Source organism: Pristiophorus japonicus, chromosome 21, assembly GCF_044704955.1.
Source record: "Pristiophorus japonicus isolate sPriJap1 chromosome 21, sPriJap1.hap1, whole genome shotgun sequence".
NCBI lineage: Eukaryota > Metazoa > Chordata > Chondrichthyes > Pristiophoridae > Pristiophorus > Pristiophorus japonicus.
Window position 1 is genome coordinate 92,243,051 of NC_091997.1, and position 19,517 is coordinate 92,262,567.

The 19,517-nt window shown below is 46.7% G+C and overlaps 1 protein-coding gene across 3 annotated transcripts in view; it reads left to right on the forward strand.

Moving 5' to 3' along the window:
- Window positions 1–19,517, forward strand: part of usp3 (ubiquitin specific peptidase 3) — a 171,326-nt gene that overhangs the window by 60,367 nt on the left and 91,442 nt on the right. For all 3 annotated transcript variants that reach the window (XM_070865223.1, XM_070865221.1, XM_070865222.1), the window contains exons 7-13: window positions 3,999–4,112; window positions 10,425–10,538; window positions 13,400–13,546; window positions 13,742–13,848; window positions 13,930–14,010; window positions 16,583–16,701; window positions 18,583–18,696. In XM_070865223.1, the coding sequence (XP_070721324.1) occupies window positions 3,999–4,112; window positions 10,425–10,538; window positions 13,400–13,546; window positions 13,742–13,848; window positions 13,930–14,010; window positions 16,583–16,701; window positions 18,583–18,696 (796 nt within the window). The remainder of the gene's footprint in view (window positions 1–3,998; window positions 4,113–10,424; window positions 10,539–13,399; window positions 13,547–13,741; window positions 13,849–13,929; window positions 14,011–16,582; window positions 16,702–18,582; window positions 18,697–19,517) is intronic.

A 19,517-nucleotide genomic window follows, 5' to 3' on the forward strand; every position in this document is an offset into this window, starting at 1 on the left:
TTTACGCTAGACAGGAATGTACAATTGTTGTAATTCATCCATGCGGTCTCTAAATGTCTGCCATTGCCCATCCACAGTCAACCCCTTAAGTATCATTCGCCAATCAATTCTAGCCAATTCACGCCTCATACCTTCAAAGTTAGCCTTCTTTAAGTTCTGGACCATGGTCTCTGAATTAACTGTTTCATTCTCCATCCTAATGCAGAATTCCACCATATTATGGTCACTCTTCCCCAAGGGGCCTCGCACAATGAGATTGCTAATTAATCCTCCCTCATTACACAACACCCAGTCTAAGATGGCCTCCCCCCTAGTTGGTTCCTCGTCTAGAAAACCATCCCTTATGCACTCCAGGAAATCCTCCTCCACCGTATTGCTTCCAGTTTGGCTAGCCCAATCTATGTGCATATTAAAGTCACCCATTATAACTGCTGCACCCTTATTGCATGCACCCCTAATTTCCTGTTTGATGCCCTCCCCAACATCACTACTACTGTTTGGAGGTCTATACACACCTCCTAATAACGTTTTTTGCCATGCAGACCTTGGTTTAAAATTGCAGTCCGGCCTTGATGATATTGGAGCCTGATCTACATATTTAAAGAAGACCCACTGCCTTCCGGTGGGGGTCCTGCTCGACTGGTCCATAGAGCATGTTAAAATGGCAACCATGGCAGCGCAATTGGTGAGGCAAGTCACTGGACATTTGTCCACCTGCCTGGTACGGAGGGGAACTGGGAGAGGAGATGGGGGTCGGGGGGGGTGTAAAAGTAAAGGAAATTTGGGGAAACAAAGGAAGGGGAATTACCTCAGCAGGGAGAATTGGGGGGAAGTGTGCAAACACTCCTGGAAGGGGCCCAAATAAGAAACCCATCGTTCTGCTGGGAGTGGGGTGGGTGGGTGGTGGTTGTGGAGTTTATCCTGTCCCTCCTGTCTCTTCTATTCCCCCTCCCAATTTTTACCTCGGTGGGCCGGGGTGAGCTTTCCCTGTCCCTCCTGCTTCCCACATCCGCTCAGTGGACCCTGATTTTTGTCGTTGAGAGCGGAGTGAGCTTGCGAGATGGGTTACCTCCTCTTCCCTTTAGTGGGGGCAGTGGGAGGGAGGTGGCTTGTCTGGAACCTCCCCTTCCCTGTTGTAGGCCCCAGAAATCATTTCAGTGGTGTGGGGCTCGCCTGCCCTTGGGGGTCCTGCGAATCAACTTGTGGGGGTCGCGAGGAATTCTATTTCCTCCAGTAGACCCCAGAGGCCAGTGGGGGGGTCGGTGAAGAGACACTGCAGCCAAAACCTCACCTCTAGCATGGCCCCGGCACTTGTCTCTCCCCAGCAAGCCCCTAAATTGGGGAGGGGGCAGATTGTGTTTCATTCAGCAGGTCAATTAAAACTGAGCTTCTGGCTGGGGGGTGGTTTGGTTCATTATTCCTTCATGCAGTGTCGTGAAATCAGTTTCTTCCAGAGAACGCCCCACCAGAATCCATTATTTCTGAAGTTTTGTTTAATTGGAAGAGGTTATTCAGAGTCCCCTTACCAGACACTCGATCATTGGGTAGCATTGCGGTTGGCAGGGATGTGCACCATCACCATCATCATCATCATTATCATCATAGGCGGTCCCTCGAACGAGGATGACTTGCTTCCACGAGTTCACAGATGTTTCAATGAATGACCCGATGTTCCAGTCCTGAACTCCAATTGAGGGGGTGGAAGACGCCTGTGTGTGGATTTTTTTAACCACACGGGCTTGACAGAGCTAGGTCTTTATCCAGTGGCAAGGATTAACCAGGACGACTGGAGATCTGCTCTGCTGCACGGACCTAGTGCACACACATATCGCAGTGTGGGCAGGCCCATGCTGCACCTGGGCCCTCGGCTCTTCTGGGCCCCGTACCTTCATTTGCCGCTCCTCCGCCACGATCTCTCACCGCTCCTCCGCCATAAAAACACTCGCCGCACTTCCGCCACGATCTCCCGCCTCTCCTCCGCACCAAACATTCGCCGAACCTCCGTCACGATCACTCATCAAATCTCAGCCATGATCCCTCATCACTCCTCTGCCCTGATCACTTGTCGCAAGTCTGCCACGACCTTCCCACTCCTCTGCTTTACCAGGGACCCGCCAATGCTCCTGCCTACGCTCCAAACGGCGACCTGGGTCCTGATGACGTTGTCCAGTTGCTCACCTCGAAGCCGCCACACACTTGTATCAGCTCACACTGGAAGCTGCAGTGGCATGCTCCAGCTTTAATGCTCCCGACCTGCAGTGGTGTTCTCTCGCAGGTCGAGGTGCAGCACCAGAGGCATAGTGGAAGAGGTTCAGTTCAGCTCCATGGTGTCAAACATGAATGCTTCTGCCTGGAGCAACGGCTAGGGAACAATCTACAGGGCTTGAACAGTTCTTGATTTGTGAGCGTAGATGTTAACTTCTCAGCAGACGTCACGCACGGCCCTGATATGTGCACTTCAGGCAGGCTCATTGAATAGCTTGATAGTGGGAACCCTGGCTGCGTTTTTCCCTTTCTAACCCAGGGGTGCTGAGGCTAACTGAGCCGTACTGCCCTCAGACTGAGATTAGTTATTGCAACACTGACCAGGGAATGAACATGGATAATTTCTGCTCTTTTATCTTACCTGGTCAACTGAGCTCTCAGAAGCCTGTTACTGATTTTTTTTTTCAAATTAAAGTTTTCTGCTTTGTGGAGGAACAAACATCTAGAGGGCGAAACTTCCCTTTTTTATAGCCCCGTTCGCGCCTCCGGGGTTGCTAACAGTGCAATGGCATTTTCGCTGGGGGGCGCTTCCCGGGAAATAGCACTGGAGGTTTGGGGGCGCTGTCCCATCAGTGCCGCGGTGTGCCCAGCGATTAACACCCCGGGCCGGCGTGCAACTGCCGATGACATCATGCGCGCTGACTTTTTTCTGCCCCACAGGCTAAATTGCCCCGCGGGACGCAAAGCTGGCGGACATCCGCCACCCGGGTGCCCCTTAAAGGGGAGGTCTTTAGCGCCCTGGGCCCATCTTTATTTGTTGGACGACTCTTGCGTCAGCTCGATGGTGGTGGCCCTCACATTGACTGGGCCGCCATCGTGCAGCCCGCCACTCCCTTTTGAGTGCCAGGCCGCTGGTCTGGTCGATCGCGTCCCTGGTGGCTCAGTGGCGGCCACTAAAGGGCCTGCAGAGTGCGCAGCGGCCCTCCCTTTAATGGAAGGGGAGCTGCGTTGTAGCCGTCAGCACCACGCGGAGCATCCGCAAAGCGCTGGCCTGCTCTGCGCGGCCCTGAACTCAGTGGCGTGCTACCGCCGGAGACACCGCTCCGCTTCCTTTGAGGGGCGTACGGCCCAATTCCGTGCCGGGCTGAGGAAGTCCCAGTCCCGACCCCCGAGGTTACCGCCCACAATCGGGGCGAAGGGCACGTTCTAGCCCCAGTCTACATATGTATTTTGAATTTCCAGTAAGGTGCTGCAAAGTTTGCACTCCATTTCAGCGCAGTACCAGATGGCATAGGCTAGGGATCCTAAAAGACTTTGTGTAAATGAGGTACAGAGTTGATGAGTGTGATTTTAGCTGGAACATTGAGTTCTGTAGCTCACCGACGGGGATGAATTGTTCAGTGCACGCTCGGTATGTTTTCTGAGAAGTGGACTATTACTTGTGCCGAGCAGTGTTGATACCTTACAGCAGTTGGACTGCACTATTGGCCGTCAGCTTCCGCACTGCTGGGAGAAGATGAAAGGGAGCCCATCACATTTACAGTGTCGAACTCCCTGAACTCGGCAGTAATCTCGTCACGGAGTTCATATGCCTGTTGGAAACAATTTGTACTGTGCCCTCTTGGTCTGGACACTTAATCAATCAGATCATTGCTTTGTTATTGCTCTCAAACATGTGTTATTTATCAGTGGTAATTCAGGAAAATCCCGCACTTAACTCTTTTAAGTCTAAAAGTGTGCATTTTTAAAGGCACTAATGGCTTTTTAACAATGTTGTTTTTCTTCACTTACAGTAACATCCAGCAATTCTGCTGTTATTTCAAGGAGCTTCCAGCAGTGGAGTTGCGCAGTGGTAAAACTGCAGGGAGAAGGACCTATCACACCAGGAGTCAGGGAGACAACAGTGTGTATGTTGCTGCTTTCCTATTTTATTACAAATACACCAATATTGGGTCAAACGGGCACAGGCGAGAACTAGTTGGAAAAATGTTTTACAATCAAGGCCACAGAGTAGCTTCTTTTGTTGAATTAGAGCTGCAGGCAACTCTTCTCCATGTAGTACAGGTTGGGTGTCTGGAATCCGGACACCGGGCCGATCCGTGGCGGGGTCGTCTGGAATCTGGAAATTTTTTTAAGCAAGGGGGAAAAACACCCAAAAAATTCCAAAACATAAAAATTCATGAAACATTCACAAAACCCTTACCTACTAAATCGCTGAAAAATAATGTACAAATAAAAACTTTTACCTTTTTTGCAGGTCTTCAACACAGGTTTTTCCTGGCCGCTGCCCCCCGCTCCGCCGACTCCACCACTGCCAACCTCACGCGCTCCGCCAACTCCGCCAACCCCCCCGCTCCGCCGAACCCCTCCTGCTCCGCCGATCCCACCACTGCTGACCTATCCCCCCCCACCCCCACTCCACCGACCCCACCACTGCTGACCTATCCCCCCCCACCCCCACTCCGCCGACCCCACCACTGCTGACCTATCCCCCCCCACCCCCACTCCACCGACCCCACCACTGCTGACCTATCCCCCCCCACCCCCACTCCACCGACCCCACCACTGCTGACCCCTCCACTCCGTTTAGCCTTCCTTCCGACGTCTGTCCCCCCTCCCTTTACCTTGGCCCAGGCATTTCCGGATTCGGGACGTCGGAAAAACGTTCCGAAATCCGGAAATACCCAAAATCTGGAGCAGCCTTGGTCCCAAGGCTTCCGGATTTTCGACACTCAACCTGTACCACATAGTTTCGGCCACATATCCGCAGCATAACTAAGACCACTAACTTCACCCGTCTCGGCCCTTGCCTCATCTCATCTGCTGCTGAAACCCTCATCCATGTCTTTGTTACCTCTGGACTTAACTATTCCAACGCACTCCTGGCCGGCCTCTCACATTCTACCCTGCGTAAACTAGAGGTGATCCTAAACTCGGCTGCTCATGTCCTAACTCGCACCAAGTCCCGCTCACCCATCACCCCTGTACTCACTGACCTACATTGGCACCCGGTTAAGCAACACCTCGATTTCAAAATTCTCATCCATATTTTCAAATCCTTCCCTATCTCTGTAATCTCCTCCAGCCCCACAACCGCCCCCCCCGAGATATCTGCGCTCCTCTAATTCTGCCCTCTTGAGCATCCCTGATTATAATCACTCAACCATCGGTGGCCGTGCCTTCAGCTGCCTGGGCCCCAAGCTCTGGAATTCCCTGCCTAAACCTTCTCTACTTCTCCTCCCTCCCTTAAGACACTCCCTTAAAACCTACCTCTTATTGCCCTAATTTATCCTTATGTGGCTCGGTGTCAAATTTTTTGTCTCATAATACTCCTGTGAAGTCCCTAGGGATGATTCAATAAGTTAAAGGTGCTATATAAATACAAGTTGTTGTAGTACTGATAAGAATTAATCCACTGTTTGTGACTTTGAATTGAGCCAAATAGATTAAATTCATCCAGCAAGACAGCTAATTCATGTTGGAGAGGAATAGACATTTTAGAATGGTTGTTCAGCACTTGTGGTTATTGCTTTGCCTCATTGGCTAATGGCTATGAGAAAAATGATAAATCAGTTGTAAAAAAACACAACTCTTATAGTGTGCTATGTTTGTAATATTTCTTTCAGTTTTATACAAGACCCTGAAAACCCAAGGTGTTATATAACAATTTTTTAGCGGTGGGGAGCAGAATCCATCACAACTTTTCATAGAATCGTAGAACTTTACAGCACGGAAGGAGGCCATTTCGGCTCATTGTGTCCGCGCCAGCCAACAAATGACTATCCCGCTTAATCCCACTTTCCAGCTCTTGGTCCATAGCCCTGTAAACATAGAAACATAGAAAATAGGTGCAGGAGTAGGACATTCGGCCCTTCAATAAGATCATGGCTGATCATTCACCTCAGTACCCCTTTCCTGCTTTCTCTCCATACCCCTCAATCCCTTTAGCCATAAGGGCCATAACTAACTCCCTCTTGAATATATCCAATGAACTGGCATCAACAATTCTCTGCGGCAGGGAATTCCACAGGTTAACAACTCGCTGAGTGAATACGTTTCCCGTCATCTGAGTCCTAAATGACTTACCCCTTATCCTTACACTGTAATCCCTGGTTCTGGACTTCCTCAACATCGGGAACATTCTTCCTGTATCTAACCTGTCTAGTCCCGTCAGAATCTTATACGTTTCTATGAGATCCCCTCTCATCCTTCTAAACTCCAGTGTATAAAGGCCCAGTTGATCCAGTCTCTCCTCATATGTCAGTCCAGCCATCCCTGGAATCAGTCTGGTGAACCTTCGCTGCACTCCCTCAATAGCAAGAACGTCCTTCCTCAAATTAGGAGACCAAAACTGAACACAATATTCTAGGTGAGGCCTCACCAAGGCCCTGTACAATTGCAGTAAGACCCCCCTGCTCCTATACTCAAATCCCCAAGCTATGAAGGCCAACATGCCATTTGCCGCCTTCACCGCTTGCTGTACCTGCATGACTGATGAACCATAACACCAGGTCTCATTGCACCTCCCCTTTTCCTAATCTGCCGCCATTCAGATAATCTGCCTTCGTGTTATTGCCTCCAAAGTGGATAACCTCACATTTATCCACATTATACTGCATCTGCCATGCATTTGCCCACTCACCTAACCTGTCCAAATCACCCTGCAGCCTCTTAGCGTCCTCCTCACAGCTCACACCGCCACCCAGTTTAGTGTCATCTGCAAACTTGGAGATATTACATTCAATTCCTTCATCCAAATCATTAATGTATATTGTAAAGACCTGGGGTCCCAGCACTGAGTCCTGCGGCACTCCACTAGTCACTGCCTCCCATTCTGAAAATGATCTGTTTATCCCGGCTCTCTGCTTCCTGTCTGCCAACCAATTCTCTATCCACGCCAGTACATTACCCCCAATACAATGTGCTTTGATTTTGCACACAAATCTCTTATGTGGGACCTTGTCAAAGACCTTTTGAAAGTCCAAATACACCACATCCACTGGTTCTCCCTTGTCCACTCTACTAGTTACATCCTCAAAAAATTCCAGAAGATTTGTCAAGCATGATTTCCTTTTCATAAATCCATGTTGGCTTGGATCGATCCTGCCAATGCTTTCCAAATGCGCTGTTATTTCATCTTTAATAACTGATTCCAATGTTTTCCCCACTACTGATGTCAGGCTAGCCGGTCTATAATTACCCGTTTTCTCTCCCTCCTTTTTTAAAAAGTGGTGTTACATTAGCTACCCTCCAGTCCATAGCAACTGATCCCGAGTTGATAGACTTTTGGAAAATGGTCACCAATGCATCCACTATTTCTAGGGCCACTTCCTTAAGTACTCTGGGATGCAGACAATCAGGCCCCGGGGATTTATCGGCCTTCAATCCCATCAATTTTCCCAACAAAATTTCCCGCCTAATAAGGATATCCTTCAGTTCCTCCTTCTCTCTAGACCCTCGGTCCCCTAGTACATCCGGAAGGTTATTTGTGTCTTCCTTCGTGAAGACAGAACCAAAGTATTTGTTCAGTTGGTCTGCCATTTCTTTGATCCCCATTATAAACTCACCTGAGTCCGACTGCACTAATCTTTTTCTCTTCACATATCTATAGAAGCTTTTGCAGTCAGTTTTTATGTTCCTGGCAAGCTTCCTCTTGTACTCTATTTTTCCCCTCCTAATCAAACCCTTTGTCCTCCTCTGCTGAATTCTAAATTTCTCCCAGTCCTCAGGTTTGCTGCTTTATTTGGCCAATTTATATGCCTCTTCCTTGGATCTAACACTATACTTAATTTCCCTTGTTAGCCACGGTTGAACCATCTTCCCTGTTTTATTTTTACTCCAGACAGGGATGTACAATTGTTGAAGTTCATCCATGTGATTTATAAATGTTTGCCATTGCCTATCCACCGTCAACCTTTTAAGTATAATTTGCCAGTCAATTCTAGCCAATTCATGCCTCATGCCGTCGAAGTTAGCTTTCCTTAAGTTCAGGACCCTAGTTTCTGAATTAACTATGTCACTCTCCATCTTAATAAAGAATTCTACCATATTGTGGTCACTCTTCCCCAAAAGGCCTCGCACAACAAGATTGCTAATTAGTCCCTTCTCATTACACATCACCCAGTCTAGGATGGCCAGCTCTCTAGTTGGTTCCTCGACATATTGGTCAAGAAAACCATCCCTAATACACTCCAGGAAATCCTCCTCCACTGCATTGCTACCAGTTTGGCTAGCCTAATCTATATGTAAATTAAAGTCGCCCATGATAACTGCTGTACCTTTATTGCACACATCCCTTATTTCTTGTTTGATGCTGTCCCCAAACTCACTACTACTGTTTGGTGGTCTGTACACAACTCCCACCAGCGTTTTCTGCACTTTTTGGTATTCCGTTGCTCCACCCATACCGATTCCACATCATCCAAGCCAATGTCCTTCCTTACTATTGCATTAATTTCCTCTTTAACCAGTAACGCTACCCCACCTCCTTTTCCTTTCTGTCTATCCTTCCTAAATGTTGAATACCCCTGGATGTTGAGTTCCCAGCCTTGGTCATCCTGGAGCCATGTCTCTGTGATGCCAATTACATCATATCAATTAATTGCTATCTGTGCAGTTAATTCGTCCACCTTATTCCGAATACTTCTCGCATTGAGGCACAGAGCCTTCAGGCTTGTCTTTTTAACACCCTTTGCCCCTTTAGAATTTTGCTGTAATGTGGCCCTTTTTATTTTTTGCCTTGGGTTTCTCTGCCCTCCACTTTTACTATTCTCCTTTCTATCTTTTGCCTCTGTCTCCCTTTTATTTCCCTTTGCCTCCCTGCATAGGTCCCCATTCCCCTGCCATATTAGTTTAACTCCTCCCCAACAGCACTAGCAAACACTCCCCCTCGGACATTGGTTCCGGTCCTGCCCAGGTGCAGACCGTCCGGTTTGTACTGATCCCACCTACCTCAGAACCGGTTCCAATGTTCCAGGAATTTGAATCTCTTTCTTCTGCACCACACATTCATCTGAGCTATCCTGCGATTCCTACTCTGACTAGCACGTGGCACTGGTAGCAATCCTGAGATTACTACTTTTGAGGTCCTACTTTTTAATTTGGCTCCAAGCTCCCTAAATTCTTCTCATAGGACCTCATCCCGTTTTTTTTTACCTATGTCGTTGGTACCTATATGCACCACGACAACTGGCTGTTCACCCTCCCTTTTCAGAATGTCCTGCACCCGCTCCGAGACATCCTTGACCCTTGCACCAGGGAGGCAACATACCATCCTGGAGTCTCGGTTGCGGCCGCAGAAACGCCTATCTATTCCCCTTACAATTGAATCCCCTATCACTATCGCTCTCCCACTCTTTTTCCTGCCCTCCTGTGCAGCAGAGCCAGCCACGGTGCCATGAACTTGGCTGCTGCTGTCTTCCCCCGAAGAGTAATCCCTCCAGCAGTACCCAAAGCGTTGTATCTGTTTTGCAGGGGACCCCTGCACTACCTTCCTTGCACTGCTTTTCCTGTTGGTCACCCATTTACTATCTGGCTGTGTACTGTTTACCTGCGGTGAGACCAACTCGCTAAACGTGCAGGTCATTCTCAGCAACGTGCTTGCTCCAGAGTGAATCCACCCGCAGCTCCAGTGCCGCAGTGCGGTCCGTCAGGATCTGCAGACGGATGCACTTCCCGCACACAGTCGTCAGGGACACCGGAAGCGTCCCTGAGTTCCCACATAGTACAGGAGGAGTATGACACGTGTCCGAGCTCTCCTGCCATGACTTAACCCTTGGATTAACTTAATTGGGCAACAGCAATGTTAAAAGGTTACTTACTGATAAAGAAAGAAATCGAAAAACTACTTACCAATCACTTACCCCCTTGGCTGTGATGTCACCTTTCAATTTCTTTCTACTTTTTTGCCTTCTGTCCCTGTTGCAGCTGCACAAGCCACGCCTCTCCGACTCACTGACTGCCGCTGTAGCCACAGGGCCGTCTCCTCCAGTGACAGGAAGAGGATACAGATCTTTAAAATAAAAAAAAATGTATTGGGTAAGGTAGGGAAAGGGATAGCTCTTAGAAAACAGGGGCCGGTGCAATAGGTGTGATGTGTGCTGGAAGGTGTTCTCATTCTGTAAGATATGTGGGTGGTGTCGTGTGTTTGGGGACCTGGCATCATTGAGCAGCGCTATTTAATGATGCACTTTTTTCTGTTCCCCTGCTAAATATTGCAGTTCCTTGGTAGAAGAGTTCCGGAAAACACTCTGCGCCTTATGGCAAGGAAGCCAGACTGCGTTCTGTCCCGAATCTCTCTTCTACGTCATTTGGAAGATCATGCCGAATTTCAGGTAGGCAACAGAGGAGGCTTTCGCCCCAAAAAAGTTAACCTCTCCTCTCTCTTTACAGATACTGACTGACATGCTGTATGTTTTTAGCATATATCGTTTACGTGCTTATCTGAATTGCAGTAGGAGAGGGACGTAATTAATCAAACATTCTGCCCCCTGTTTCACAAAGGCATCTTAGCGGTGGAAGATTCCAAATTCTTGTGTTCTGGTTGGCTGATAAAACGCCTACAGTTATCACTGGACCTCTGGAATTAAAATGCAGACTGTTACTTAAAATTCTACTTAGGTCAAACTAGAAGACTGTTTAATCAATTAAAAACATTTATAAATGGGAAGAAGATTCCTGGGAATTATGGATTGATTTGTAAATCTCCGTAATGTTTTGAGTTGGTTTCGGAGTCTTTGCCTTGAGCTGTAAGTTTTAACTGTGATTGATTGGAAGGCTACCCAGAATGTGTTTCAAAACTGCACCACAGAATAGAGAGAAAATCCTTTAGATTGCATGTGCAAACATAGTAAGGAACACTAGGGAGTCACCACATTGAATTCCCTCAGCTAAATAAATGTGTGTTTGTGCCAGTGAATTGAAAATACAGGCACAGCATGGAAAATCCAGAAGCCTCTGGATCGAGGCCGTTCCGAATTCTAGCTATTTCTGGACTTCGGAATATCTTTCTGATGTCCCGAATCCGGGAATGGGGAGGGAGAGGAGAGGGGGTAGGGAGGGGGAGGAGGAGGAGGAGGGACGGGGGTGAGGGGGAGGTGGGGAGGAGGAGAGGGGGGGGGGGCAGAGAGGGAGGAGGGGGGGGGAGGGGAAGAGAGGGGGGGGAGGGGAAGGGAAGAGAGAGAGTAGGGGGGAGGGGAAGAGAGAGAGTAGGGGGGAGGGGAAGAGAGAGAGTAGGGGGGAGGGGAAGAGAGAGAGTAGGGGGGAGGGGAAGAGAGAGAGTAGGGGGGAGGGGAAGAGAGAGAGTAGGGGGGAGGGGAAGAGAGAGAGTAGGGGGGAGGGGAAGAGAGAGAGTAGGGGGGAGGGGAAGAGAGAGAGTAGGGGGGAGGGGAAGAGAGAGAGTAGGGGGGAGGGGAAGAGAGAGAGTAGGGGGGAGGGGAAGAGAGAGAGTAGGGGGGAGGGGAAGAGAGAGAGTAGGGGGGAGGGGAAGAGAGAGAGTAGGGGGGAGGGGAAGAGAGAGAGTAGGGGGGAGGGGAAGAGAGAGAGTAGGGGGGAGGGGAAGAGAGAGAGTAGGGGGGAGGGGAAGAGAGAGAGTAGGGGGGAGGGGAAGAGAGAGAGTAGGGGGGAGGGGAAGAGAGAGAGTAGGGGGGAGGGGAAGAGAGAGAGTAGGGGGGAGGGGAAGAGAGAGAGTAGGGGGGAGGGGAAGAGAGAGAGTAGGGGGGAGGGGAAGAGAGAGAGTAGGGGGGAGGGGAAGAGAGAGAGTAGGGGGGAGGGGAAGAGAGAGAGTAGGGGGGAGGGGAAGAGAGAGAGGGGGAAGGAGAGGGGGGGAGAGAGTGAGAGGGGGGAGGGGGAAGGGGAGAGGGGGAGGGGGAAGGGGAGAGAGGGAGGGGGAAGGGGAGAGAGTGAGAGGGGGAAGGGGGGAGCGAGGGGGAAGGGGAGAGAGTGAGGGGGGGAAGGGGGAGAGAGTGAGGGGGAAGGGGGAGAGAGTGAGGGGGAAGGGGGAGAGAGGGGGAAGGGGGAGAGGGGGAAGGGGGCTGAGAGAGGGAGGGGGTGGGAGGTTGGGGGGAGATAGGGGGGGGTGGGGGAGGATGGGCGGGATGGGGGGGGTTAAGGAGAGGAGGAGGGAGGGGCTGAGATGTGGAGGGCATGGGGGCCGGGAGTTGTGGAGAGCGGGGGACCGAGGTGTGGAGAGCCGGGGCGCTCCGAGGTGTTGGGGGGTGGGGGGGGGCCGAGGTGTGGAGTGGGTGGGGGGGCCGAGGTGCGGAGAGCGGGGGTCTGGCGGGGTGGGGTTGGGCGGGTGGTTTGACAGTTCCGGGTCAGGGGTCAGCGACCAGGAAAAACCGGTGTTGAAGACCTGCAAAAAAAGGTAAGTTAAAGTTTTTATTTTTTAATTCATTTACAGCGGTTAATTCGGTTTTTAAAAAAAGCCCCAAAAAATGTCTGGATTCCAGAACATTTTCCGGATTCCGGACGACCCCGCCACGGATCAGCCCGGTGTCCGGATTCTGAAACATTCCGAATTTCGGAACTCTGGATTTTGGACTCTCAACCTGTATTACCATTTGCTTTATCTAGAGCTGGAGTTAATAATCATGAGTCAAGATTTAAAATGCTGAATACATTTTGGGGGGGGGGGGGGCTGGTGGGGAGGGGAAGAGAATAATTCCCATTTGGAGTATAGTATAGTGAGGCCCATTACAAACTATGCTACTTGCGTGTAATGTGCGAGAGGTGATGTTATAGGTGAAGAAGTCTACTCCTCTCATGGCCTAATTCCCCTCATTGTACATTATGTCCTGGCCCAGCAGGGAGCTCAGTGACCGACTCCCAGATGTTTCAGTACCTGTCATGAACTGTCCTTATTTTTTCCTTGTCCCCGTCCCCAAAATGCCATTGCAAGGAACATGAATATTGCCATGCATGAATATTTTGCACCTAAAATGTATTGAATGCTGTAACCAGCATTAAGGTTTTGCACCAAATGTGAAAAGTTTGTGGATCTGTAATAATGAGGTTAGAATTTGTCACTTTTTGCACAATAATTTATCCAACAAACCGCGACTCTTTCACTAAGAATACAAGAACAAAAGTAAGTAGAGCAGTCTGAGCAATTTGTAATGAGAACATTTAACTGATTGAAATTGAAGTTTGTGCCTTCGGAAGATTAAACTGAGTGATATTCTGTCTCCCTGTGCAGAGGATATCAGCAGCAAGATGCTCATGAATTTATGCGATACTTGTTAGACCATCTCCACTTAGAGCTTCAGCGGAGCTATAATGGCATGACAACTTCATTTATTTCACCAGACAGCTCAAGCATCTCTTCATCCAGTAAATGCTGCATGTGAGTCCCCGATTCAGTCTTGTATTGTGCAGCAGCTAAAATATTCAATATATTTAATGCTAAATGCCATATTTTGTGTCTCGCACATCTGTAATGTATGTAATGTAATGTATAATTGTTCGAGCAGTTACTTGCCAATGACTTGGCTGCTGCTTGTCATTTTACTGTCACTGATAACATTGTGATCACTTTCAGCAATGGTGTTTCAACAGTTGTCACTAACATATTTGGAGGAATACTTCAGAATGAAGTAAACTGTCTAATTTGTGGGACCGAATCCAGAAAGTTTGATCCATTCCTTGGTAAGTGTCTTCGTTTTTTTGTTTTTAAATATTTCCTATACAGGAATTTATTACACACTCAACCATGTATTTTCTTTCAAGATCTTTCATTAGATATCCCAAGTCAGTTCAGAAACAAAAGATCCAAGAACCAGGATAATGGACCAATATGTACCCTACGTGGTAAGGTTCTGTTTGGTTTTAACGTTTACCTTACTGAGACGTGCAAAGGGAGTTTGAAATCGGTGACTCTCTAGCAATGAACAAGCCGCAGAAAGTAACCTACGTAACAAGGGAGAGGGAGAAGGTTCGACAACAAGGTACAGCTTCAGGGGGTTTGACATGTTGATTTTAAACGGTGAGATCTCCTGTGGCGTTTCTCACGGTAAGTCAGAGGTTCATTGTAAATGGTGTTTCCTTACCCCACTGCAAGGCATAGCAGACCTGTTGTGGTACTGCTCTGAGCCATACCTGGAGCACAGTCTCTGGTTTTGAAGCCACCTCAAGCCTCAGGCCTCTGACCGGTTGAGCCTCAGGATCCAAAACTTAATGAGACTAATTTCCAGTGGGCAATGCGCAATTTTATAGCCAAGTTGAAATATGTTTTGGTAATTTAAATGCGTTTCTGTTTTAGTGTCAACAGACTGAGGAAATAAAACAGCTGCAAAGATTGAAAGAATATTTTGAGTGATTTGATTGGTTCACCATTTCAATTTTGCTGGCAGCTGTTGCTAATTACCATTTTTGCTTTATAGTTTGAGGTTTCATTTCTGCTTTGCACTTGCTTAATTGGTACACTGTTCAGTTTTGATTTGCTGCTGTTTCAGCCTCCATCTGAGTATTATTGTCAATAAGACCTTTCCTTTTTCAGACTGACTATTTTCCTGTATTCCCTACCCCCCCTGCAGGCCAGAACCCACTACGCCTCTGTTATAATATAACTCTTCGCTTCACTATTTCACCTACCTGTGGGATAACCACCTTCTGGAATGTGTCCTCCAGATGCCTTTCTTTCTCACTCAGAGTATAGCCAGCTGGTCTTTGAGTCAACATTCATCCGCTTGGGAGACGCAACTTCGGGATACTTTGCAAGTCCTGGATATCGTGCTGCACACTAACTTGGCTTCTGATCCCATTATCTTGATGCTTCTAACCTCTGTGCTACTCTGGTCTGTAATCATTGGACCTAATTCTCACTTTTCGGCCTGGTCTTGTAGATTCAAGCTCACTCGGACTCCTGTTTAGGGCAGAACAACTCTTTCAGTTGCCCTCTCTCTGCTCAATAAGCTGTTTGTTACCACAAATTTATTATATACTTTCTTCATACCTACAAAACTTTATGTAATGACTCACTCAGAAATAAACTAGCTCATAGCCACTCCTGCAATTCCAGTAGCACAGTCCAGTTAATTATGTTGCCATCTAATTGGCCCCTCTGGCTTATGGTGACAGAAATAGTCACACTCCATTCTTTGTTGCCTGGGATCACAGGATTTTATTGGTGTTTTGGGTTTTATGTTTTGTGATAATATAGTTTCTTTCTGATGAAAACCAGTAATCAATGGCTTTTGCCATATCTACATTCCGTGATTGTGGCAGCAATCCCAAGTTATACTCAACAAGAGCAGTGACAAATGATAATGAGGGAGTTGAAGTTGTGCATTTCAGGGGAAAGTATTTTAGTTTCAAAGAATTCTCTTACTTTCTCCCTTCACCAAAATTAACTCTGTACAAAAAGATGAGAGCGTTTATCTGAAAGCAAAAATGAGTTATTTTCAAAGTGAATGTGCCCCACAATGTTCCTGCTGATTCAAATTTCTGCGCATGCGTAGTTTTTCCATTTAAAAGCCGCTGAGTGGTCGACACGGGACCTCCAGACCGCTGCGCAGCCACGCAGCTTAACTGGAACATTGGTGCCTCATTATATTGGATCTGCGCTCTCGGGAAGTCCTTTCCTAACAGCTGGGTCCATCTTGGGCTGGCTATTGTAATCTCGACTGTGGATTGGCGTAATCCTCTTCCTTCATTCATGGTTAGAAAATGGTGTGGAAGGGTGGGTTTCAGATCCGAGGTCATTGGGACAAATTCTGGGGCTGGGATGAGCATCATCTAAACTTGGCTGTTAATAAGATAAGTAGAGCAGCTTTGGAGAGACTAAGGAAACAGACAAGATGAATGAATTATAGTATTTGTAGACACATCAAGCAAGAAAAGGAATTTCAAAGAATAGTATATCTTTACGAATGTAACACAATGACTGAACTCGTGGCTGTTGAGGCAATTAGAGACTAGAATGTAATAGGAATAGCAGAAACATGGCTAACCTCAATGATGGAGCCAAAATAACTTACAATTATACAGTGCCTTTAATGACCTAAGGATCTCCCAAATCACTTCACAGCAAATGAAGTACTTTTGGAATGTAGCCACAGTTTCAATGTGGGAAATAAGGCAGCCAATTTGCGCACAGCAAAGCCCACAAACAGCAATGAGATAAATGATCAGATAATCTGTTTTAATAATGATGGTTTGAAGGCCAGGACACCAGGAGAACCCCCTGCTCTTCTTTGTGTCAAAGGATAAAAGCATTGTTATATTGTACCTTTACTTTTTATTTCTGTTTTGGGGCACTAGAAGCATTACTTTATATTTCCTTTTAAGAGACTCTGGATTTACTTAGCCTGTTGAAAAATGAATTGCAGATGGGGTTTTGGAGAGCCAGTGATTACAGTTCTTTGGGTTATTTTTATTGCAGATTGCCTACGCAGTTTCACAGACTTGGAGGAGCTGGATGAAACCGAGCTGTACATGTGCCACAAGTGTAAAAAGCGACAGAAGTCCACCAAAAAATTTTGGATTCAAAAGTTGCCAAAGGTTAGTACAGTACTGTACTTTTTTGAGTAGCCAAGTTGCTGTATTAATTGATGAAAATGTGAGGTCAAATACAAATAAATAGTTAAAGCTGCATTAACTGGATGTTTTTTATTTTCAAATCTGGGTGGAGTTCTGTAGCTTTAGTAACCTGGTAATACACTTACCTGAATTACATTTTTCAAATGAACACATTGAGAAACATCAACAGTCTTCACCGCCGTAATGTGATACAGGGTTGTGCCCATCATTAGTCACTTTAAAAAGAAAATGAGCAGCTTTTTTTAATGTTTCAATCTCCATCTCATGATCAGCGAATAGAATGTGCTGCAAGGCTATCTAGTTAACCTTGTGCCTCAGTTGTACAGCACGAGTGAGTGTCTGTGGATTATACTGCCTGCAGACTCGGAGGGAAGGCCGATCTCGGTGTGGGCCAGCTCTCATCAGGTACTTGCGTTAAGTGGGCTGTGCAACTGTTTTTGTGAGGGTAAGAAACGGTGTACCTATTGCTGGTGCAAGGCTGCCAAAGCACCTATTTCTGTCACCAGCAGAAATGGGACACAAGTCACTCAGCACATCTGCTGCATTTAATTGAATAAACTGGGGCTTTATCATAAGGTTGTTACATAAAGAGCTAGAATTTTTATTAATACTTGAAACTGTGTAGAGGTAACTCGCACTTTTCGCACACGATTCATGTGACACGAAAGCTGTATTTAGGATTTGGAACCTCAATACTAAAATAATGACGCGGTCAGCTTTTCATCCTTAAATCGTTAACCGGTCAGGCAGGCCTGCTGCACTGTCACTCAATGCAAGTGACTGATTAGCACTAACTTTGTATTGGGAGCTCTTTATAAGCACGATAAACTCCTAATTCACAAGTCGGATAGGCAAGGGTGAAACAACCTTCATCACCCTACTGGTCAGAAACATTAACAGCATATCACTTTGTTATATGGTAGGTACACAGCAGTTTTAAACCAGAAATGTTCCGCAAAGAATAACAAGTGGAGGCTGAAGCTAATTAAAGCCATGAAACCGACCGTTTCATTCTAGCTTGCTTGTTCTAATCTAGAGCCTGCTGGATGGTTCGCTGTAACTGCTAATCAGTCAGGATGAGTTTTGAGTTTTGTGAATGGTGGTGTGCAGTAGGCAGAGCACGTCATTCCTGTCGATGCTTCAATTTGAGATTTTATTTTGCTGATTATTATGGATTTACTATTCTTATAACGTCACTGTTCAACTGACTACAGGAAGCTGCAGTTTGTTAAGCATATTTCTTTCCTCGGAATTGATGAGCAGTAAAAGGTGCATCATATTCAACTGAATTATCCCATAAATCATTCATTGCTCTGCATCGTCCAGAGTGCCTGTCATGTTTTAATGATGCTCTTGGTCCACCAGGCTGTCTCGAGCACAGTTCCACCTGGTAACAAGGGCTGACTGAGACACCTAAAAGGAGGTAACTGCTCCAATTTAAGCATTTTGGAGCAGTTAAACAGAGTATAGTTCCCTTTAACTCTAGTTATGTTCACTGTGCTGTTGAAACTGAATTCGGGTGTGATCTTGTATTTTTAGGATGTAACGGTTCCCTTTTTATGTTCAATCTGTTGCAAAGTCATAGTTACTGCTTTTTTATGCAGTGAGTTAAATATCAATTAATTTAAAATGAATGGCAAACTCACACAATTAACAGATTAATTTAAAGAAGCATGATTTCATTCTTAACATTTGCCGTAACATTTATGATCCATTTTTTCTAGTTGTTCAGCATGTTACAACCTAATGTGTTGAAGGGGAACTCTTGTGTATAACTGAATTGCTCTAATTCCTCCAGAAAAATTAAGAGCGTCATTATTTTTTTTTTCCTTTTAACTTTAGGTGTTATGCTTGCATCTGAAAAGATTTCATTGGACAGCTTATCTGCGAAACAAGATAGATACATATGTAGAATTCCCTCTGCGAGGCCTAGACATGAAGTGCTTCTTATTGGAGGTAGATATATTCAGAAATAAGGCATTTTATTGCCATCTATCGGGGATTATAAATTGTTACTGAATATCTGCATTGATTAATCTACTTACTGAGATAGATATATAGGCTGGGCTCTGCACTTCTGTGCTTGCCAACCTATTATTTTATGTCTCTCCTCTTCAATGTGTATATTCCATGTCAACAACAACAACTTGTATTTATATAGCGTCTTTAACGCAGTAAAACATCCCACAGTGCTTCACAGGAATGTGTCTCCTACAGGGGCTGTTTTCCGCTGTGCACTAACTTCAGGGGAAAAGCCGCAGCACTGCCGGAAAAACAACAGAAATGGCATTTACACCATTTTCCCCAGCTTTATGCAGCTCCTCTGCCATAGCTTTGGCGGGCGAGTGTAAGAGCCCTTGTGGGAATTCACCACCATAGCTCGCACTTACGTTTCACACTCACTTCCTGCAACGTTTTCCTCATCATATTTTGTTGATAACATAACATATAAAAAACCTGCATCCTCTGCCATACTATGAGCATCGTAGCAGATCTATCTATATATAATATATACACCGAGGTTTTTTTAACAATATTAAGATGCTGTGTGCTTCTCAGCCGCAAACTCCACTCCGCACAGTTCCCTGACTGACCTTTGAGCCTGTATTTACTTGATAAAAATGAAACAGTTTCAAAATTGGAGAGAATCCCAGTCTAACCCAGAAGCGACCTCACTCGTCATTTGAAGAAGGCGGAGCAATGTGTTTTCACAGAAATAATGTGCAAAGGATAATGTGATTGGGGGACCTGGCTTGGCTGCATTTGGCCAGGTGAGA